Source organism: Rattus rattus, chromosome 1, assembly GCF_011064425.1.
Source record: "Rattus rattus isolate New Zealand chromosome 1, Rrattus_CSIRO_v1, whole genome shotgun sequence".
NCBI lineage: Eukaryota > Metazoa > Chordata > Mammalia > Rodentia > Muridae > Rattus > Rattus rattus.
This window is the reverse complement of record NC_046154.1, coordinates 31,852,524-31,868,982: the sequence shown is the minus strand read 5'-3', so window position 1 is coordinate 31,868,982 and position 16,459 is coordinate 31,852,524. Positions and strand designations below refer to the sequence as shown.

Genomic DNA, 16,459 nt, shown 5'->3' with positions numbered 1-16,459 from the left:
CTCCAATTCCAGTACATGGGAGGTAGAACTCAGAAGATTGTGAATTTGAGGGTCACCAGAACCCCTCAAAGAAAACTTTGTATCTGAGGTTAATTATCCTTGGTCAGGAGATGTACTACACACCTTCTATAGTCTCACTGATCCCATCTTGGTAAGAATGTCCCAGTACACTCACGTTCAAGTAGAGACATACACTCTACATTCTACTGCTGTCAGTCTTGATGTCTTGGTAATGTTCTATCCTGCTTCTCAAGTCTGCCCTTTCTGTTCAGCCTTCACAGCTACTGCTTCAGCTCAGTCACTTGGAATCCTTTGTACTGGAGTGACTCAGTGACCAATGATCTCCAAGAAACTTTAAAGACATTCTGTTTTTCTCATTTTTGAATTGTACCTACTTTCTCCTCCCACAATACCACGACAGTGTTTTGCATGTTTGTGAAGAGTACACAGAGACCACGTGCGGTGTGACTGCACGACAATCTATTACTACATCCTAAAACCTATCAGATATGTAATTAATACACCGCTTATTTTGTGACAGGGAAAAAAAAAAGCCAGAGACCACACTTTAGAAATAAAAGCCACTGTTGTCTTTATAAAACACAGGATTGTGCTGCTGTTGCTTGCTTGAGAAGGGAACTGTACATTACAGCTGCTGGGATAATTTCACAATGGACGGGACAGGGTACAGCTCAAAGCAGGACACAAACACAAGTCTCAATGGGAAACAAATGCAAACAAGTACACAGCTGCGGGGCTCCAGGAACATTTCCCCATCCATGCTGGACTTGAGAGGAATAAGAAGTTTAGAAAATAAAGTGAAACCCAGAGTTGTCACACGTGCCCACCACATGGCTGCTAAGTGCAACATCATACACCAATCAGGTTGGACTGTGTGCACAGGAAGTCAATTCATTTTTCCTTATTGCTATGACACCAGAGGACTCAGTGCATTCAGACATTGTCTTACTTACAGAATTCTTGGAGAGTTTCTGATTTCCCTTTTTAAGGAAGGGAATCACCTTCCTCACATTACTGTTTTGAGCCCATTCTTTCCATTCCCTTTCCTGGGCTATCGTACAGCAGCCAGAGGTTCTAAGTCAGTAGGAGCAGAGTAAGGGGAGAGCACCAACCCAGCCTCTCTCGTGGCTCAGGGAGAAGGCAAGTCCTAGTAAGTGGGGAGAAAGAGAAAACCAGAGAATCCCCCTTTCCCAGTCTGCTTAGAAGGCTAAGTATTAGAGTGCCTTGCATATCCCTGCCATGATCCCTGCCCAAGGAAGGCATAATTAACTACCATCCTGGGTTATCTAAAGCCCAGTAAAACAAAACAAAACAAAAAACAAAAACAAACAAACAAAAAAACCAAACAAAACGAAATCCTTCCTCCCGACATGAGTTCCCAAAACTGCCTTTTGACTAGGTCTGAGGTGACTCTTCCACCCTGAAAGGGAAGAAATTCCATCCTCCTTTGTGATGCCCGATGCCAGGTCTGAGCAGCCTTGTAGACTTCCCATGGGCCAGCTAAGAAAACTATGTCCCTGGCATCATTCACAGAATTCTGGTTAAAAAGAAAACTGTTCAAAAACACTGCTGCCCAGTCACAGAGGAGCCATGTTGCAATTGAGAACTAGATTTTTAGAGCAGTTTCCTACCTATGTTCGACTTTAGTCAGAGTCCAAGAGTAAGATCCCAGCAACAGCAGCTCCAGGCTGGCCCTGCAGGCTGGCACTAGCACCTCAACCACTGGGTTACACTGGGCTGAACTCAGAGCTGCACTCTCCATCACCACCTCTTTTCCAAAACCTCTCCACAGAATGGAAAGGTGTTGGGACTGCCAGAAACCTCCCTGATTTTGTCAGTTAGGCAGGCCCGCTGCTCTGACCTAGTGTAAGCTTGAGGACAGTGCAGCCCAGGGCTAACACCACTGGGCACGAGGAACAGGTTTTTGGTCTTCTGTAGTCAATGAGCTAAGCCTGACCTTGCCAACGAACAGCGGGATCATTGCAGCCATGCAGAGAATTCATTATCACACAGGCAGACAAGCAGGCAGGCCAGCCAGCAAGCAAGCTGAGGGAAGAGGGAGAAGGAAAAGGAAGCCAGGGGAGGCGAAAAGAGGAAAGGGAAAGCCAAACAGGGGGACGGGGGGCAGTGGGAGTGGGGGTGGGGGTGAGGAGAAAGCTCTGTCTAAGATGAGGTTGGAATCCTCCCAGAGCTTGGTACAATGCACCACTTAAACCAAATCCAAACAAGCTGAGGCTTGGCGACACTGTTTTTAATGTGTTCATACCACCTTAAATGAGAAGAACCTACAGGGTCAGTAGTTAAATCTCAAAGAATTGTTTAAACATCACAGCAAGATGTATTCCCCAAGTCATTTTTCTCATTCCTTTCTATGGACACATGGTCTTGCTACATGATGCACACTGGCCACACTCAGCAGCCCAGGTGGACTCAAACTTGCAAATCTCCTGCTTCAGCCTTAGTGCTGAGATAACAGAACTACAGACATGGCCATCACGCCCAGCACTCTCTGGCTTTTATTTCTTGGATGGCACGTAAATACCAAAGGGCTGAAGCTGCTTTTCATTCTAGCTGAAAACCCAACTGGAGAGAGTGAGGCAAAGAAAGAAAGAACAAAAACTTGTTGCTGGGAGTTGTGACAGCCACCTGTTCCCCATGGGCATCTGCAAATGCTGGTGAATGACGGGACCCTCCTGGAGTAGTGCCCTTAATCCAAGCCCTCAAATGTACCCAAGTTGACAGCACACTGTCTGCGAAGAGCTCCCTCCCGAAAGGGTGACGGAACAGGAAGTAGACTGTCTATGAAGGCGATGGGCAGGGCAGATGGAGTGTTGGCATCACTCTGTTTAGGCACTTGTGTAAGGAATGTAGGCTCTCCAGTGAGCTGCCTCCTCCCAGAGCCCTCCATTCTGTTCTTCAGCTGGGCCTGTGCCCACGGGGCACTCCATACTGTAGCCAGCAGAAAAGAAGTACAGGAGGAACTACTGAACAGTCCTGGGCTTTTCCCATAAGGAATGTTTGTGCTACCTGTTGGGAAGTTACTGAACAATGTAGCCAGCCACAACGGAACCTGGACTATTTGCATAGCAAACCTGGGTCTGTACAAGGGCTCCTGGGGAAAGGTTGTGACTCCATAGGCCAGGGTTCAGACTTTCCTTTCTCCAGCTGGCCTCTATGCCTGGGCTAGATCTAAATATCATGGCTTCACCACCAGAGCAGGGCAATCCTAAGCTCAGGCTCCTCAGAAGGGGAACCTGTACACAGAGGTTCAAATTCCCCATCCCAAGCAATAATGCAGGAAGAAAAAAAGAACAGTCGAGGAAAGAGGGGGCCTCGCTTCAAGGTCAGCAAGGACAAAGCTAGAACCCACTTCTTTTCCAGTCCTGCAAGACAGCTCAACCCCGTATCTCAAGAGAGGGGTAGAAAAAGAAAAGCCCATGCCACCCACTCACATGCCCTAGTGGGAAACAGGAAAATTTCATTTGTGTAAACAGAAGCAAAAGGGAGCAGCAAAATTCTCCAGCCTGTCCAGAGGCCATGCTAGAGTCTCGGTTAGTCAAGGAATCAAAGGACAGTCCAGTCCAGAAAAAGGGAAGATGCACTTACAAGGCAGAGTGCGGGACAGACAGCGCCGTGGAGGAAGGCCGTCTCGACAACAAGGTATTATCTGCACAGAGGGAAGATAGAGGCTAAGCCCCACCTTGGGGAGACAACCACCCCCCACCTTGGCCAGGTCAGAATACAAGTCAGGTCCACAGTTCCTTCTGATGGCTCCATGTTTCTGGGATGCAGAGTCATCAGGTTTGGGAGGGATTTCCAGATTTTGGCAATAGACTCAAGTTATGGTATAAAAATAACATTTAGTTTTCTGTTTTCTTATTTTAGTCCTTAAGATCTTCTATTGTAAGACACCCCAGGTTAAGAAATATTGAAACAAAAGAGTCTTTACCATCAGGGGGGAAAGAAGCCAAGAATGAGAAATACTAGGACAGTAGCTCTAGACCTGGCATGGTAGGGATGCGGTGGGGGTGGAGGTGGGGGCAGGGAAGAGGGGAAAGGCCAAGGGCCAGTCATCTCAGCAGCTCGGAGACTAGTCATGTCTGAAAGTGCAAATGTCAATGGATTTTAACCATCTGAGGTTGTGATTTTTTTTTTTTTAAGAAGCTCAATGATTATGGAAGCAAATTCCTTCAAATGAAAATTACCTGGCATTCTGGCTGTAGGCTTGCTGGCATTGGGATAGCTCGTCCCTCCCTCCCTACCTCCTCTCCCACCCACACCCCATCCCACAGAGAAAGGTACAAAAGGTTGCAGTTCTGCAGCATTACCCTTACGGGAAGGCACTGGTTACCCACCAGCAGGCGGAAGGAAGACAGGGTCGTGTCACCTCAGAGCTAAGTGCCATAGTGCCTTAAGTGTTACTAGGGCTGGATGTCTGTCAGGGAGAGGCGAGTGGGGGTAGAGAACATGGAGAGGAATATTGGGAGGGGTGGCAGCTGGGGCGGAGCAACCCAAACCGTTAGCATTAAAAATCTTCCTACAAACTGGATTCTGAACCCATGAAAACATCTAGTATCCTAAAATATTGATCTGAGTCTGTTTTCATTTTTCTTCAACAAATCTAGACCTTTTCTGATTAAGGCTCCTAAAAATTCCTTCCCTCTTCCCACCCACTTTCTCATCTAGAATATCAAACCCAAACATACCAGCATTTGACCACAGGGCTGCAGACCTGACCCTAGCAAGCTGTCGAGCATGAGTCTTTAGCACTGTGAGTCACATGAGACAACTGTGTGTATGGTGGGCACTAGTAATGCCCCTTTTGGTCCAGGGGGGTCGGATGTGACAAGATGGGGAGAAGGGTGGAGGACATGAGGTTGCTATCAGAGATTTCTGGCTGGTAATCTGTCTTGGTGGTCCTCTTCCCACCCTCATACCCCCTCTGTAGATAGAAACAAGGCCTCCTATGTTCCATCTGACCCCAGCTCCCTCTGCCTTGCTTCCTCTGGATTTGGGTGGCACAGCTCCCAGGGCTTGGAAAGCTTTCTTCTGTCCAGTGAGGTAACAGCGTTCTGCCTTCAAGCGAAGTACATGGTGCGTAGAGTGTCCTGGTGAACCTGCACGGCTTTGGCCAGGGCCTGGGGGTCTCGCCCATTGCTCTGCCCAGATATGTGGCTCCCCTCTCCACTGGAAAAAAAAAAAAAAAACAAAAAACATAAAATAAAAGTCCTTCCTGGTGAACTGAACTGCTGCTAATCCGTCAGCCATCCCTACAGTGCCAACTCACATCCAAATTAAGAGAAAACACCAACCCAGGTTTAGATAGAGGAGCCCAAGGGCATCAAATTGAATAACATCCACTTTGTTCAACCAACGAAAAAGTCCAAAGGGTTGGTACAAAAAGCTGAAGCAAAAGCAAACAGCTAGCCCTTACCTGTCATGCTCCTTGTCCACCAGGTGGTATCGGGCCCGGAAAGCCACCAAGCGGGCATAGTAGGCAGGTGCTGGGATAGAGACAGAACGTGTGCATCGTACATAAGTGTGGCACAGCTGGTATGTCAAGATCTGGAGCTCATCTGCTGTGAAACGGTTGTCATCCCAAAGGACATAATAATGGGATGGTCGGCTGGTGCCCTAGGTAAAAGATGGTAAGTGGTTGTTACAGTTTGTATATGCTTGGCCTAGGGAGTGGCACTATTAGAAGGTGTAGGTAGCCCTCTTGGGGTAGGTGTGGCACTGTGGAGGTGGCTATAAGACCCTCCCTCACCCTAGCTGCCTGGAAGTCAGCCTTCCACTAGCAGCCTTCAGATGAAGATGCAGAACTCTCAGCTCTCTCATGCCCGTGTGGATGCTGCTATGCTCCCGCCTTGATGATAATGGACTGAATGTCTGAGCCTGTAAGCCAACCCCAATTAAATGTGGTCTTTTTATAAGCCTTGCCTTGGTCATGGTGTCTGTTCACAGCAGTAAAACACTAAGTCAGGGGTGATGGTTGAGAAGATTTGAGGCTTAGCAAAAATCAAAGATTCAGGGGAAACCCTAGGGTTTTGTCTCAGTCACTTTTCAATTGCTGTGGTACTACTCCATGACTAAGGCGACTTATAGAAGAATTTACTGGGGCTTACACTTTCAGGGAATAAGTCCATGATTGTCTTTTATAGGTCATGGTGTGTGTTCACAGCAGTAAAACCCTAACTAAGACAGTGGTCCCTGACTGAACAGAGTCGATAGTTGCTGACAAAAAATAAAAACAAACAATTACAAAAACAAATAACTCTCCCCCAAAACATTACTAAGAATGTGCTTAGGCTGCATGAAGAGGCATATTACACAAAATCAAATATTATAAAGCAACTTACAAGTATACTTTGGGGCTAACTGTCATTTTATATACTCAGCTACAATCGACATATTTTAAATGCAGTAGGGATAACCAACTAATCCTTGACCCACTAAGAAGCCCAGGAGATGGCCCCACCTACCTGGATGCCTGCATGGCTGCACAGGTAGAAGTCAAACTCAAATGGGTGAGTGATGTTGGTGTCCACAGTGGTCCCAGCTGGGATGTTACCACTCTTCCCAATCTGTAGAGACAAACACAACCAAGATCCCAAGACCTGCCTGGCCCTGACTAGCACCTTTACTGGATTCTACTCTTAACTCTCCCAGAAATCCGAGAACAGAAGAGTTTATTCTCAGAGGGAACTAAGTCTTGAAATCATGAGCTAATGTCAAGTGTCTGAATCCTGGTTTCCCCATTTACTAGTTGTGTGATCCTAGCAATCCATTTAACCTTCCCGAGGTCAAATGGAGAGATCAATAGAACCTACCTCACAGAGCTGCTGTGAGGAAGACTCCTTGAACAGTATGTTCTGGGAGCTGGTCTATATATGGGGTTTAGGCCAGGAAGCTAGGAGGAGGAGAGGAAGTATGAGGGAAGGAAGGGAGGAGGAAGCAGTGAGGGAGGAGAAGTGGTCGAGGACTGGCCACACAGCCCAGGACAACAGCCAGGGAGGACGCACAGGAAAAAGCTAAATTCCCAGACTGTATCTCAAGACTTCTCTGTCAAGGTACAGGAGACAGGATGAGGGCCTCAGTGCTTCCTCACTCACCCGCTCATTCTTGTCAGCACAAAAGAGGCGGGTGTGATGTCGCTTCTGTACCACGATGTACGTGATCCCAGGCTGGTAGTCTCTTTCCAGTTTGATGCAGGCATCTCGAATAGCAAGCAGCTCATAGTGAAGGATCTAGGAACGGGGTGAACAGGGAGAAAAAAAAAAGGCACATGGCCCCTTCTTAATTCAAAGGCCTTACTGAACTAAAAACATCCAACATGTACGTGGCTTTTGGCACATAACCTCTATAAGCTGATGCTCAATAATTAGAAACGATGGGTCCTGGGGCCCTGGGTGTTTAAAAAAAAAGAAAGAAAGAAAGGAAGGAAGAAAGAAAGAGAGAAATGGTCCTGATACTCAGTATATTTGATATTGTCCTAGAAAACCTTTGCTAGGAATCTTGGCTTCAGGAGACAGCACCTATCAGCTCTCCATGCAAAAAGAGACCTTACATCAAGACACAGAACTAGAAAGGTGTGGTGGTACACACCTTCAATCCCAGTGCTCAGGGGAAAGGACAGGGAATCCTTGTTAAGTCAAGGCCAGCCTGCTCTACATAGTGAGTTCCAGGCCAGGCAGAGCTATGTAGTGAGACCGTGTCTCAAAGGAAAGGAAAAGACCCACTAAATAGTCTCAAAATAACTACCCAGGAACACGGAGAACTGTGTGCTGAGACAGAAAGGCCTGAGGTACTTGCTACCCGCTTCTTAGTAGTGCTATCTGGCCTTTCCCAGCACCAAAGGCTTTGGAAAGGTAGTCCTGTACCAGCCACAGGGAACCATACCTGAGGCAGCTGGCCCTCAGGGACCCCATCTCGGTAGAAGATGATTCGGGTGGGCTTGAATCGGGTGGACTTGTAGAACTGGATGAGCAGCTCCCGCACCATATAGGACAAGTCCTCAATGATCTCCTGCCGTGGACGCTGTACACGCACAGTGGCACAGTATCGGCTGGGGTGTGCATCCATACTGCCTACCACCTAAGGACAAAGAGAAGGCATCAGCCTTTAGAATGGCCCCTCCCTTCGCTCTGAAGTAATGGGCCTGAGGGAGGAATTCTGAGTAAGAATGCTCAACAACTACTGGATAAGGTCACTCACTGTACTCCTAGAAAACGCTGACATCAGAAGACAGCCTCTCTGGCTGCCGTGCAAAAGGGATGATGGGAATTAGGATCCAATAAGCACTGGCTTCAACCTGTTCTGCCACGCCCAGAGGATTTACTTAATATGCGATCAGAAGGTTTGCTTCCCTTGTTCTTGCAGGAAAGCACTCACATGCAGTCTATGGCTAGCAGAAGGACATGAGTATTAAGAGTGACCTTGAACTCCTGATCCACTCTCACACAGCTTCAAGGTATATTGTTTTTCTTTTTTATTTTTCCTGTTAAATTAAGTGCCCTAGGGGCTGAGACTTTAAAAACTTAAGTGCTCCAGATATCATAGAGAGAGTGGAGACAGCTTCTCTACTAGACAGATCAATGGTCATGGTGAAGTAGAAGAAAGACCAATCCTGCAATCATGTAATTCCTTTAGAAGAGGTTTCAGAAAAGAGACACAAAGTCACCTCCTTACCACTCTCAAAACTGGAGCTAAAATGAAAATGAATGCAGAGAAAGAGCGATTGTTAAGACAGTTTCTGGCCAAAGGCTGGCTACACTCTCAGCACCCCAGCCCACACAGAGCTGTGTGTGCAGAGGGGTGCACGGAAAGAGCAGGGCTTAGAGCTGAATGAACATGCACTCTTAAGGACTTAGAGCTAAGAGGAATCACTCACTGCTGTGATAGATGGTTTCTTCCCATCCCCAGCCGGGGGGTGTGTAACGTCTGCTCCCAGAAAAATCACTGGCTGTTGGAAAACAGCAGAGCTGAGCAAGGAGAGAAAACAAAATGGTGAGGAACCGAGTGTTCTCTGGCTGGCACCACCTAGTGCCCATTCTAGTGTCTTCTGCCTCTGTCATTCTGCCTGGAAAGGGGGTTCTCCTGACAGAGCAATAAGTAAGAGTTCATACCGCTGGTGTGGGACAAGGATGTTGTTGATGCCACCGAGCTTGACATTGATCTTGAGGCAGAGGTTGGACAGAGTCTGAGGTGAGGTCTTGACCACATTCTTCACCTGCACACACTGTGTCGCCATTCCCAAGAGCGTATCTCCAACACGCTTCACTTCAGCTGTGGGAAGAGAGAAAACTGATCGGCGCATTTGGCATTTTGCTGAAAGTATGTCACACGGTCTAAAAAATAACAGTGGCAAAACAACGCTGTAAGAACGTATAATAAGGGGCTGGAGAGATAGTTCAGAGGTTAAGAACACTTGACTGCTTTTCCTGATTTCAATTCCAGCAACCACATGCTGGCTCACAACTGTCTGTAATGGGATCTGATGCCCCTCTTCTGTGTGTGTCTGAAGACAGCGACAGTGCACTCACACACATAAATCTTAAAAAAAAAAAAAGTATAATACGGGGTAATACCCTAGTCAGGGGTGTACAATTATTCAACTAAAATCTGGAAAGGAGGAGATTCACAGAGAGAGAGAGAGAGAGAGAGAGAGAGAGAGAGAGAGAGAGAGAGAGAGAGAGAGAGCGCTCACTCGCTTGCACGAGAACGCACGCATTCCAAGCAGAAGGGAAACATGCAAAAACACAGCCTGAGCTAGACAGGATGTTTCACACCTAAAACGCCAGAAACTGGAAGATAAGCAGGAAGAGCATGACTTTAATGGCAACCTGAGTTAAACCATAAGATTCTCACAACAAAAAGAGCAAGCAGCACTCTATCTGGGAAGAGCAAGGTATTTTTGAGAAATTAATTTAGACAGGCGGTTGAGGGGCTGGTGTGGAATGAACATTACAGCACATGTTTAACATACATGAGTGCCCGGGTTCAGTCCCCAGCACACAATAAGGCAGCTGAGCTGTCAGCATGGAAACGAATGGGTTCAAGAGACCGGGAGGGGGGCTGGAGAGATGGCTCAGTGGTTAAGAGCACTGACTGCTCTTCCAAAGGTCCTGAGTTCAAATCCCAGTAACCACATGGTGGCTCACAACCATCTGTAATGAGATCGGATACTCTCTTCTGGTGTGTCTGAAGACAGCTACAGTGTACTTATATAATAAATAAATAAATCTTAAAAAAAAAAAAAAGAGACCGGGAGGACCCTAGGCATAGATGCTACGTAAGGGAAATGGCTTTTATGGATAATTGTATTAATAATTTTCCAGTTAGTACAGAGTAATGGGCTACATTACGATGTTTTTCACGAATGTTCCTTGTTTATGGATTGCTTTCAAGGCTTTGGTTTTCCTAACAGAAATCGATGGCACACACTTCTGAGTGAGTGTAGTAAGAGTATAACTAGGCAAATGGGCATGGCAGTTGGAGGCTTTCTTTTATGTCCTGTGCAAGATTTGTGCAAATATTGAAGTACAAGTAGTAACTGAAGGTGTGCTTTTGATGGAGTCACTAACAGAGAGAGAGTTTTAAGCGACTCCCTAGGATGGGGGGCGCTGAAAACTGAAAAACAAGGCTGGATCTGAATCTAGAAAAAAAAAAAAAAAAAAAACAAACAAACAAAAAAAACCTCAGTATTTGCAGAACAAGCTAAAGAAGACACGTCTGCAAAGGAGGGAGCGCAGCAGAACTTGGAAGAAGCCAAGACAGTGTAGTATCGTGAATTCCAAAGGAAAAGAAGGAACAAGTAATTGACAAAGTCAAATATGGCTGACAGATCAGGTAAGATGAGAACTGTAAATAGTCATTGTATTTAGTAAGATTGAAAACCAAAAAAGTCAGTGTGTAGAAATGAAATACAAGGAAGACAACATGAGATTGAGGAAGAGTTTGGTATATTTTCTATGGGAGCATATTTAAAAGGCTAAAGAAATCCTTTTAGCTTATAAAAGACTGAGTAGTTGTTGTAAATCTGTTTTTTGGAAATCAACATTCAGAAAAGTCAGACAAAATATCCCTCTGAAGACAGCAGAGACATGCTAACCAAAACTCAGGGGACTGGAACATCAGAGAGGGAGGAAAGCCCACAGCCACGAGTTATCTGCTGTGGATAACGGTCCAGGAGTCTGCAGAGGGCCGAGATTCTGACCTCTGCAACAGTAGTAGGCAACTGCCGGGGGACAGCAAAGCGAGAGAATGCTTACTGCCTTTACAGATAGATTGCTAATATGAAACATGCAAAAAAAAAAAAATTAAAGAAAACATTAAAACAGCATCTTCAAGCTGGACATGGTGATCGATCTATCTATCTATCTATCTATCTATCTATCTATCTATCTATCTATCTATCCATATAGATAGATATCATTTAGAAGGCTAATGCAAGTGAATTGCCAAGTCAGGGATCTCAAAAAAAAAAAAGAAAGAAAAAGAGGAAAGAAGAGCAAGCTACAGAGCAAAGATGGTATGTATGATATAAATGTATATATTCAATATAGAAATTATAAAGAATACCTATAATTCAGTAGTTAGTAAAAGGCAGCAAAGTAAATAAAAATTGCTGTGAATAAGCACTTTATAAAACAGGCTAATCAAGCAGAAAAGACAGGAACATGTAGAGCTACTGAACACTGACGCTCCGTGATGGAACGGAGTAAAGCCTGATACATTAAAACCCATTCCTAGACCTAGCTCTACATGAACAGGCACAACTCTACATGAACAGGCACAAGTGCTCAAAGGATACACTCGACCATTATTTATAACAGCTGGAAACCAGGAAGAAACCAAATAATCTCAACTGTGAAACGAAAGGAAGCATCAGATAGCTTATCTTCACACAATGGAGACACAAGAACTTACAGCCATATACAATGTGCACAAATCGTACAAACAGAATGTTAAATCAAATAAACCAGACACATTTAAAAAATGCATACATTATAATTACATTTGTATGAAGTCAAAAAATAGGCAAAATTAATCTACAGTGTTTGAGATGAGAACCACAGACACCAGTTGAGGGAGGGGTTGTAGTGAGGGACCCCAAGGATAGCAATGTTCTACTAGGTATACTTGTTACAATGTTGCGATACTTGTGAAGAAAAAATCATTAGGTTGATTACTTAAGGAAGGGGAAGCCCTTGGTCCTGCCAAGGTTGGACCCCCAGTGTAGGGGAATGGGGGCGGGTAGGGAGATGGGGAGGGGAACACCCTTATAGAAGGGGAGCAGGATGGGATAGGGGGCTTATGTCCGGAGAACCGGGAAAGGGAATAACATTTGAAATGTAAATAAAAAAAACCTAAAAAAAAAAAAAAAAAAAAAAGGAGTAAAAATGCATTCTTGTGAGGAGAAAAGCATGGATCTTCCTTCGTTATCCAGTAGCAATTCACTGATTCACCCTTTTAGATGCTGTACTATATATACCTCAATGTCTACACTAATGACCAAGGGCTAACACATGAATCTTTGGAGCCTCAAACAATATCCAAAGCTGTATGATAATTTTTCTTATAATGTTCATCATAAAAATTGTCAGATGGAGTTTCAATAGAACATATAAAATACGTATGGAATTTTCTCTGGTAAATTAATATAAATTCAAGTTATATTTCAATATTCTATTATATTATTTTGTAGCAGTTACATTATTTAGTGTTCTATTTCTCTATAACAAGGTCAGGCCCTTAATTTAAAACTTAAGGGCCTGTATTTGTTAACATATTAATTAAATAACATGTCTGAAAAAAAAGGATTTATTTATAGGGCTGGAGAGATATCTGAGCAGTTAAAAGCACTGTTTCTAATATTTTTAGATCCTTTTTCTCTATTAAATCGATACTATTAACTTTTAAAAAAACCTATAAGCGTTCTAATTTGTTATAAGTCTTATGAGAATTTTTAAGTCTTTAAATTTTTTAAACAAATTTTGTTCATGGGTGTTTGCCTACATGTATTTCTGTGTACTATGTGCATACCTAGTGCCCAGGGAAGCCAGAACAAGGTGTCAGCACTCCTAGAACTACTTACAGATGGTTTTAAGCTGCCATGTGGGTGCTGCGAATCAAACTCAGGCCCTCTGGAAGAGCAGTGTGTAGGACCGAATCAAGGTGACATTGTATGTTTTCCCAAAAACCACGATGCCAACAGAACCTTGACATGAACATCATAGATAGGGACAGTGTGTCATTTTTATTCACCCCAACCCCAGGCGGGGAGGTAAAAAACCATCTTTTTCTTCCATCTAAGGGGGACATGAGTTATAACCAACTTCCCTCTGTAAGGACTTACTGAAATTATTGTCATCAGTGAAAGATTCCACTTTATACATGTGTGTCAGAGAGCAGAGTTAGATCTACTTCAGGCTCCAAATAAAATCAAGCAGCCGGGTTGGGGTAGGGCTGGTCTCTAATCTTGGTAATCAGTAAACAGAAGCAGGTGGGTATCTATAAAATTTTGCCTACAGAGTTCCAGACAACCAGGACTACACAGAGAAACTCTGTTTCAAAAAAAAAAAAAAATCAATCAAGGCCACAATTGATGAGATTTCTAATAAACTAACGGAATTCAAAAGCGTTAGAGTGGGGCTGGAGAGAACATCCGGGAGTTAACAGTACCTGCTGCTCTTACAGAGTACCTAAGCGTAGTTACAGCACCCTTGCTGGGCAGCTCCCAACGCTCTGTAACTGCAGTGCCAGGGAGCCTGGCACATTCTTCTGTACTCACATGCACACACACACACACACACACACACACACACACACACACACACACACACACACACTTTAAAATAAAATAAATCTTAAAAAAAATAAAATAAAAACACAAAGAAGCCAGACATGAAGACACATGTCTTCAATCTCAGAAGAAACAGAGCCAGGCAGATCTTTGAATAAAAAGCCATAGTGAGACCCTGTCTCAAACAAAGGACATATTTATCCTCTGGGGAAAAAGGACCAAAATATAAAATAAGTATAAATTAACCTAGGTTTTGGGAGGTGGAGAGAATTTAAGGGGAAGAATGGCAAAAGGAACGTTTGGACATTGCAGCCAAGGGAAAGCAATGTGGGCAGAACACAGCCAGCAAGGAAGGCAGACAGGAGTAGCGTTCAAACGTCTCCTCCCTGCCGAGGACTAGATGCTGCGTGTTAAACAATCAACTCACGAGGCTCAGAGCTTGGCAATTTGCCCACATTGGTTGACTGGTGGAGGAAGGACTGGGGTTGGGTTCTGTTTCAGGACAAGCAATTGTGTAGAAAGCTTATTAAGTGAACCATATAGGGCAGAGCCCATACTGAATGAGACAGTGAAGTTATGTTGCTTTTTAAAAGTCCGATTATCAACCTATTCACTAAAGATTTGGGACTGGTGATGGCTCAGGAGAGTGTACAGAGGAGGGTGCTTTCACAAAGCCCGACAACTTGGTCCTACCCCCAGAACTCATTCGTCTTAGAAGACAACAATCTATTCCTCAAGTTATCTTCCAACTGCCACTCACATACGATGGCGCAAGTGCACACATACACACGGAGTAAATTAAACATCTTTAAAACTCCTTGAGAAGGAAGACTAGAGATAATCAAGGCTCCCGCAGAAGGGAGAGGACAAACAAATGGGCGGCGCTGCAGAGACGTCGAGGACAGGTTTCAGACTTATTCCTATCACAATAATGGGGGATGGCCAAGGCAACCAGAGTGAGTGGAAAATATTAACAAAGACACACAGACAGAAGAGGACAGAAAATCTTAAGACTATCAGGCATCCCTGGTAATGAGAAATGTGAGAGGAGAAACGTGTCTGGAAGTCAAAGGAAGAGACACAGGTCCGCAGTCTGAGAACTGGCGGAGGAGAAAAGTAGACAAGACAGAGGGAGACAGGCTAAGCTGTAAGCGCGCATACAGAAAATGAAAAAAAGGGCTGGAGAGATGGCTCAGTGGTTAAGAGCACCCGACTGCTCTTCCAGAGGTCTTGAGTTCAATTCCAGCAACCACATGGTGGCTCACAACCATCTGTAAAGAGATCTGATGCCCTCTTCTGGTGTATCTGAAGACAGCTACAGTGTACTTATATGTAATAAATGAATAAATCTTTAAAAAAAAAAAAAAAAAAAAAAATGAAAAAAAAAAAAAAAAAAACAATGGAAAAAAATGCTTAGGGACATTGCAAAATGGTTGCAGTGGGCTTTAGGACAGTTCATCTGAAGATGCTCAAAGGCAGCAGGACTGGATGGGAACAGAAGCAGAGCAGGGAATCAAAGGACCAGCACAGTCTGAGGCAGGCAGAGGAAGGGAGGAGAATGAGAAAGAGACTTACAGCCATTCATAAAATAAAAAAATAGGAAGTGGGGAATGTTGCAAGAGTCCACACTACTTAGCAGAATCACCTCAGCTTAGCTCATAACGTCCTAATAAATAACACTCGCCCAAATGACAGCCATCTGGCCTGGCTCTTCTCTGGGTGCAGCTACCTTAGCCTGCCAGAAAGACACAGGGGATCCTGGAAAATGTGATGGCGTGTGAACAGGTAAGCAAAGCTGAATGACTCAATAGCTCACACGGAATATTTCTCTGATTTAAGAACACAAACAACAAACAAACAAACCCCTGACATTAATGACCATCTCTGGGGAAAGCCAGATTTCTCCGCTGACTCCACCCTAGAGGCCCCAAGACAGCAAGGGCTACCATGAACTGAATCCTATCATTATAGTCATTGTCCCAGGAGAACTGTACCATACACCGGCGTCTTCCCGGGCAGGATGACGATAATGAGCTGCAGTCCTGAGTAGGTGTTCTTGAGATGCCGGAACATGGGCTCCACGCTGTCCGCCCCCTGTGCGTATTTGCAGAAACATGGCTGACCCTGGATGGGCATCCCTGCATCCTTGGAGATCTTCCGAAGCTGGTCTGTGAAGTTCCTGTAGCACAAACATGGTCATGGCAGGATGAAATAAATCCCACTGAATCCAATGGACCTGATGTCATGGCAGGACATAATGAATCCCACTAAGTCTGATGGACCTGGTGCCTCCATCTTGAGTGTTCACATTGGGAGATTCTAACATGAGGTGGGTACCCAACCACAGCTGATGCGAAAAGTACATTTACAGTAGAGTCAAAACAAGGCAGAGTTTGCTCAACTGAAAAGAGTCTAGACACGGGGCTTGTGGGAATTCTCAGTGAAGAGAACCTAGACACAACAAGCCCCTTGTCTAGGCTGAGACCTGTGGATACCTGTACTCCACGTCCAAAGGGTGAGAAAAAACAGGCAGATGCCCAAAGTAAATGAGGCTCTACTAGTGGTGAAAGCAGAGATGCTCAGGGAAAGTCACGATCCTCCCCACACTGGCTCACTAAGGAAAGAGCCAATTAT

At 44.8% G+C, this 16,459-nt stretch overlaps 1 protein-coding gene across 4 annotated transcripts in view; it reads right to left on the bottom strand.

Annotated features, from left to right (window-relative positions):
- Window positions 1-510: 510 nt before the first annotated feature.
- LOC116896612 (protein argonaute-1) overlaps window positions 511-16,459 on the bottom strand; it is a 34,751-nt gene continuing 18,802 nt past the window's right edge. For all 4 annotated transcript variants that reach the window (XM_032897871.1, XM_032897879.1, XM_032897887.1 and 1 more), the window contains 8 exons: window positions 15,820-16,004; window positions 9,147-9,306; window positions 8,912-9,002; window positions 7,921-8,115; window positions 7,134-7,268; window positions 6,504-6,605; window positions 5,456-5,655; window positions 511-5,208 (listed from right to left, as the gene is read on the bottom strand). In XM_032897871.1, the coding sequence (XP_032753762.1) occupies window positions 5,100-5,208; window positions 5,456-5,655; window positions 6,504-6,605; window positions 7,134-7,268; window positions 7,921-8,115; window positions 8,912-9,002; window positions 9,147-9,306; window positions 15,820-16,004 (1,177 nt within the window). In that variant the 3' untranslated portion in view covers window positions 511-5,099. The remainder of the gene's footprint in view (window positions 5,209-5,455; window positions 5,656-6,503; window positions 6,606-7,133; window positions 7,269-7,920; window positions 8,116-8,911; window positions 9,003-9,146; window positions 9,307-15,819; window positions 16,005-16,459) is intronic.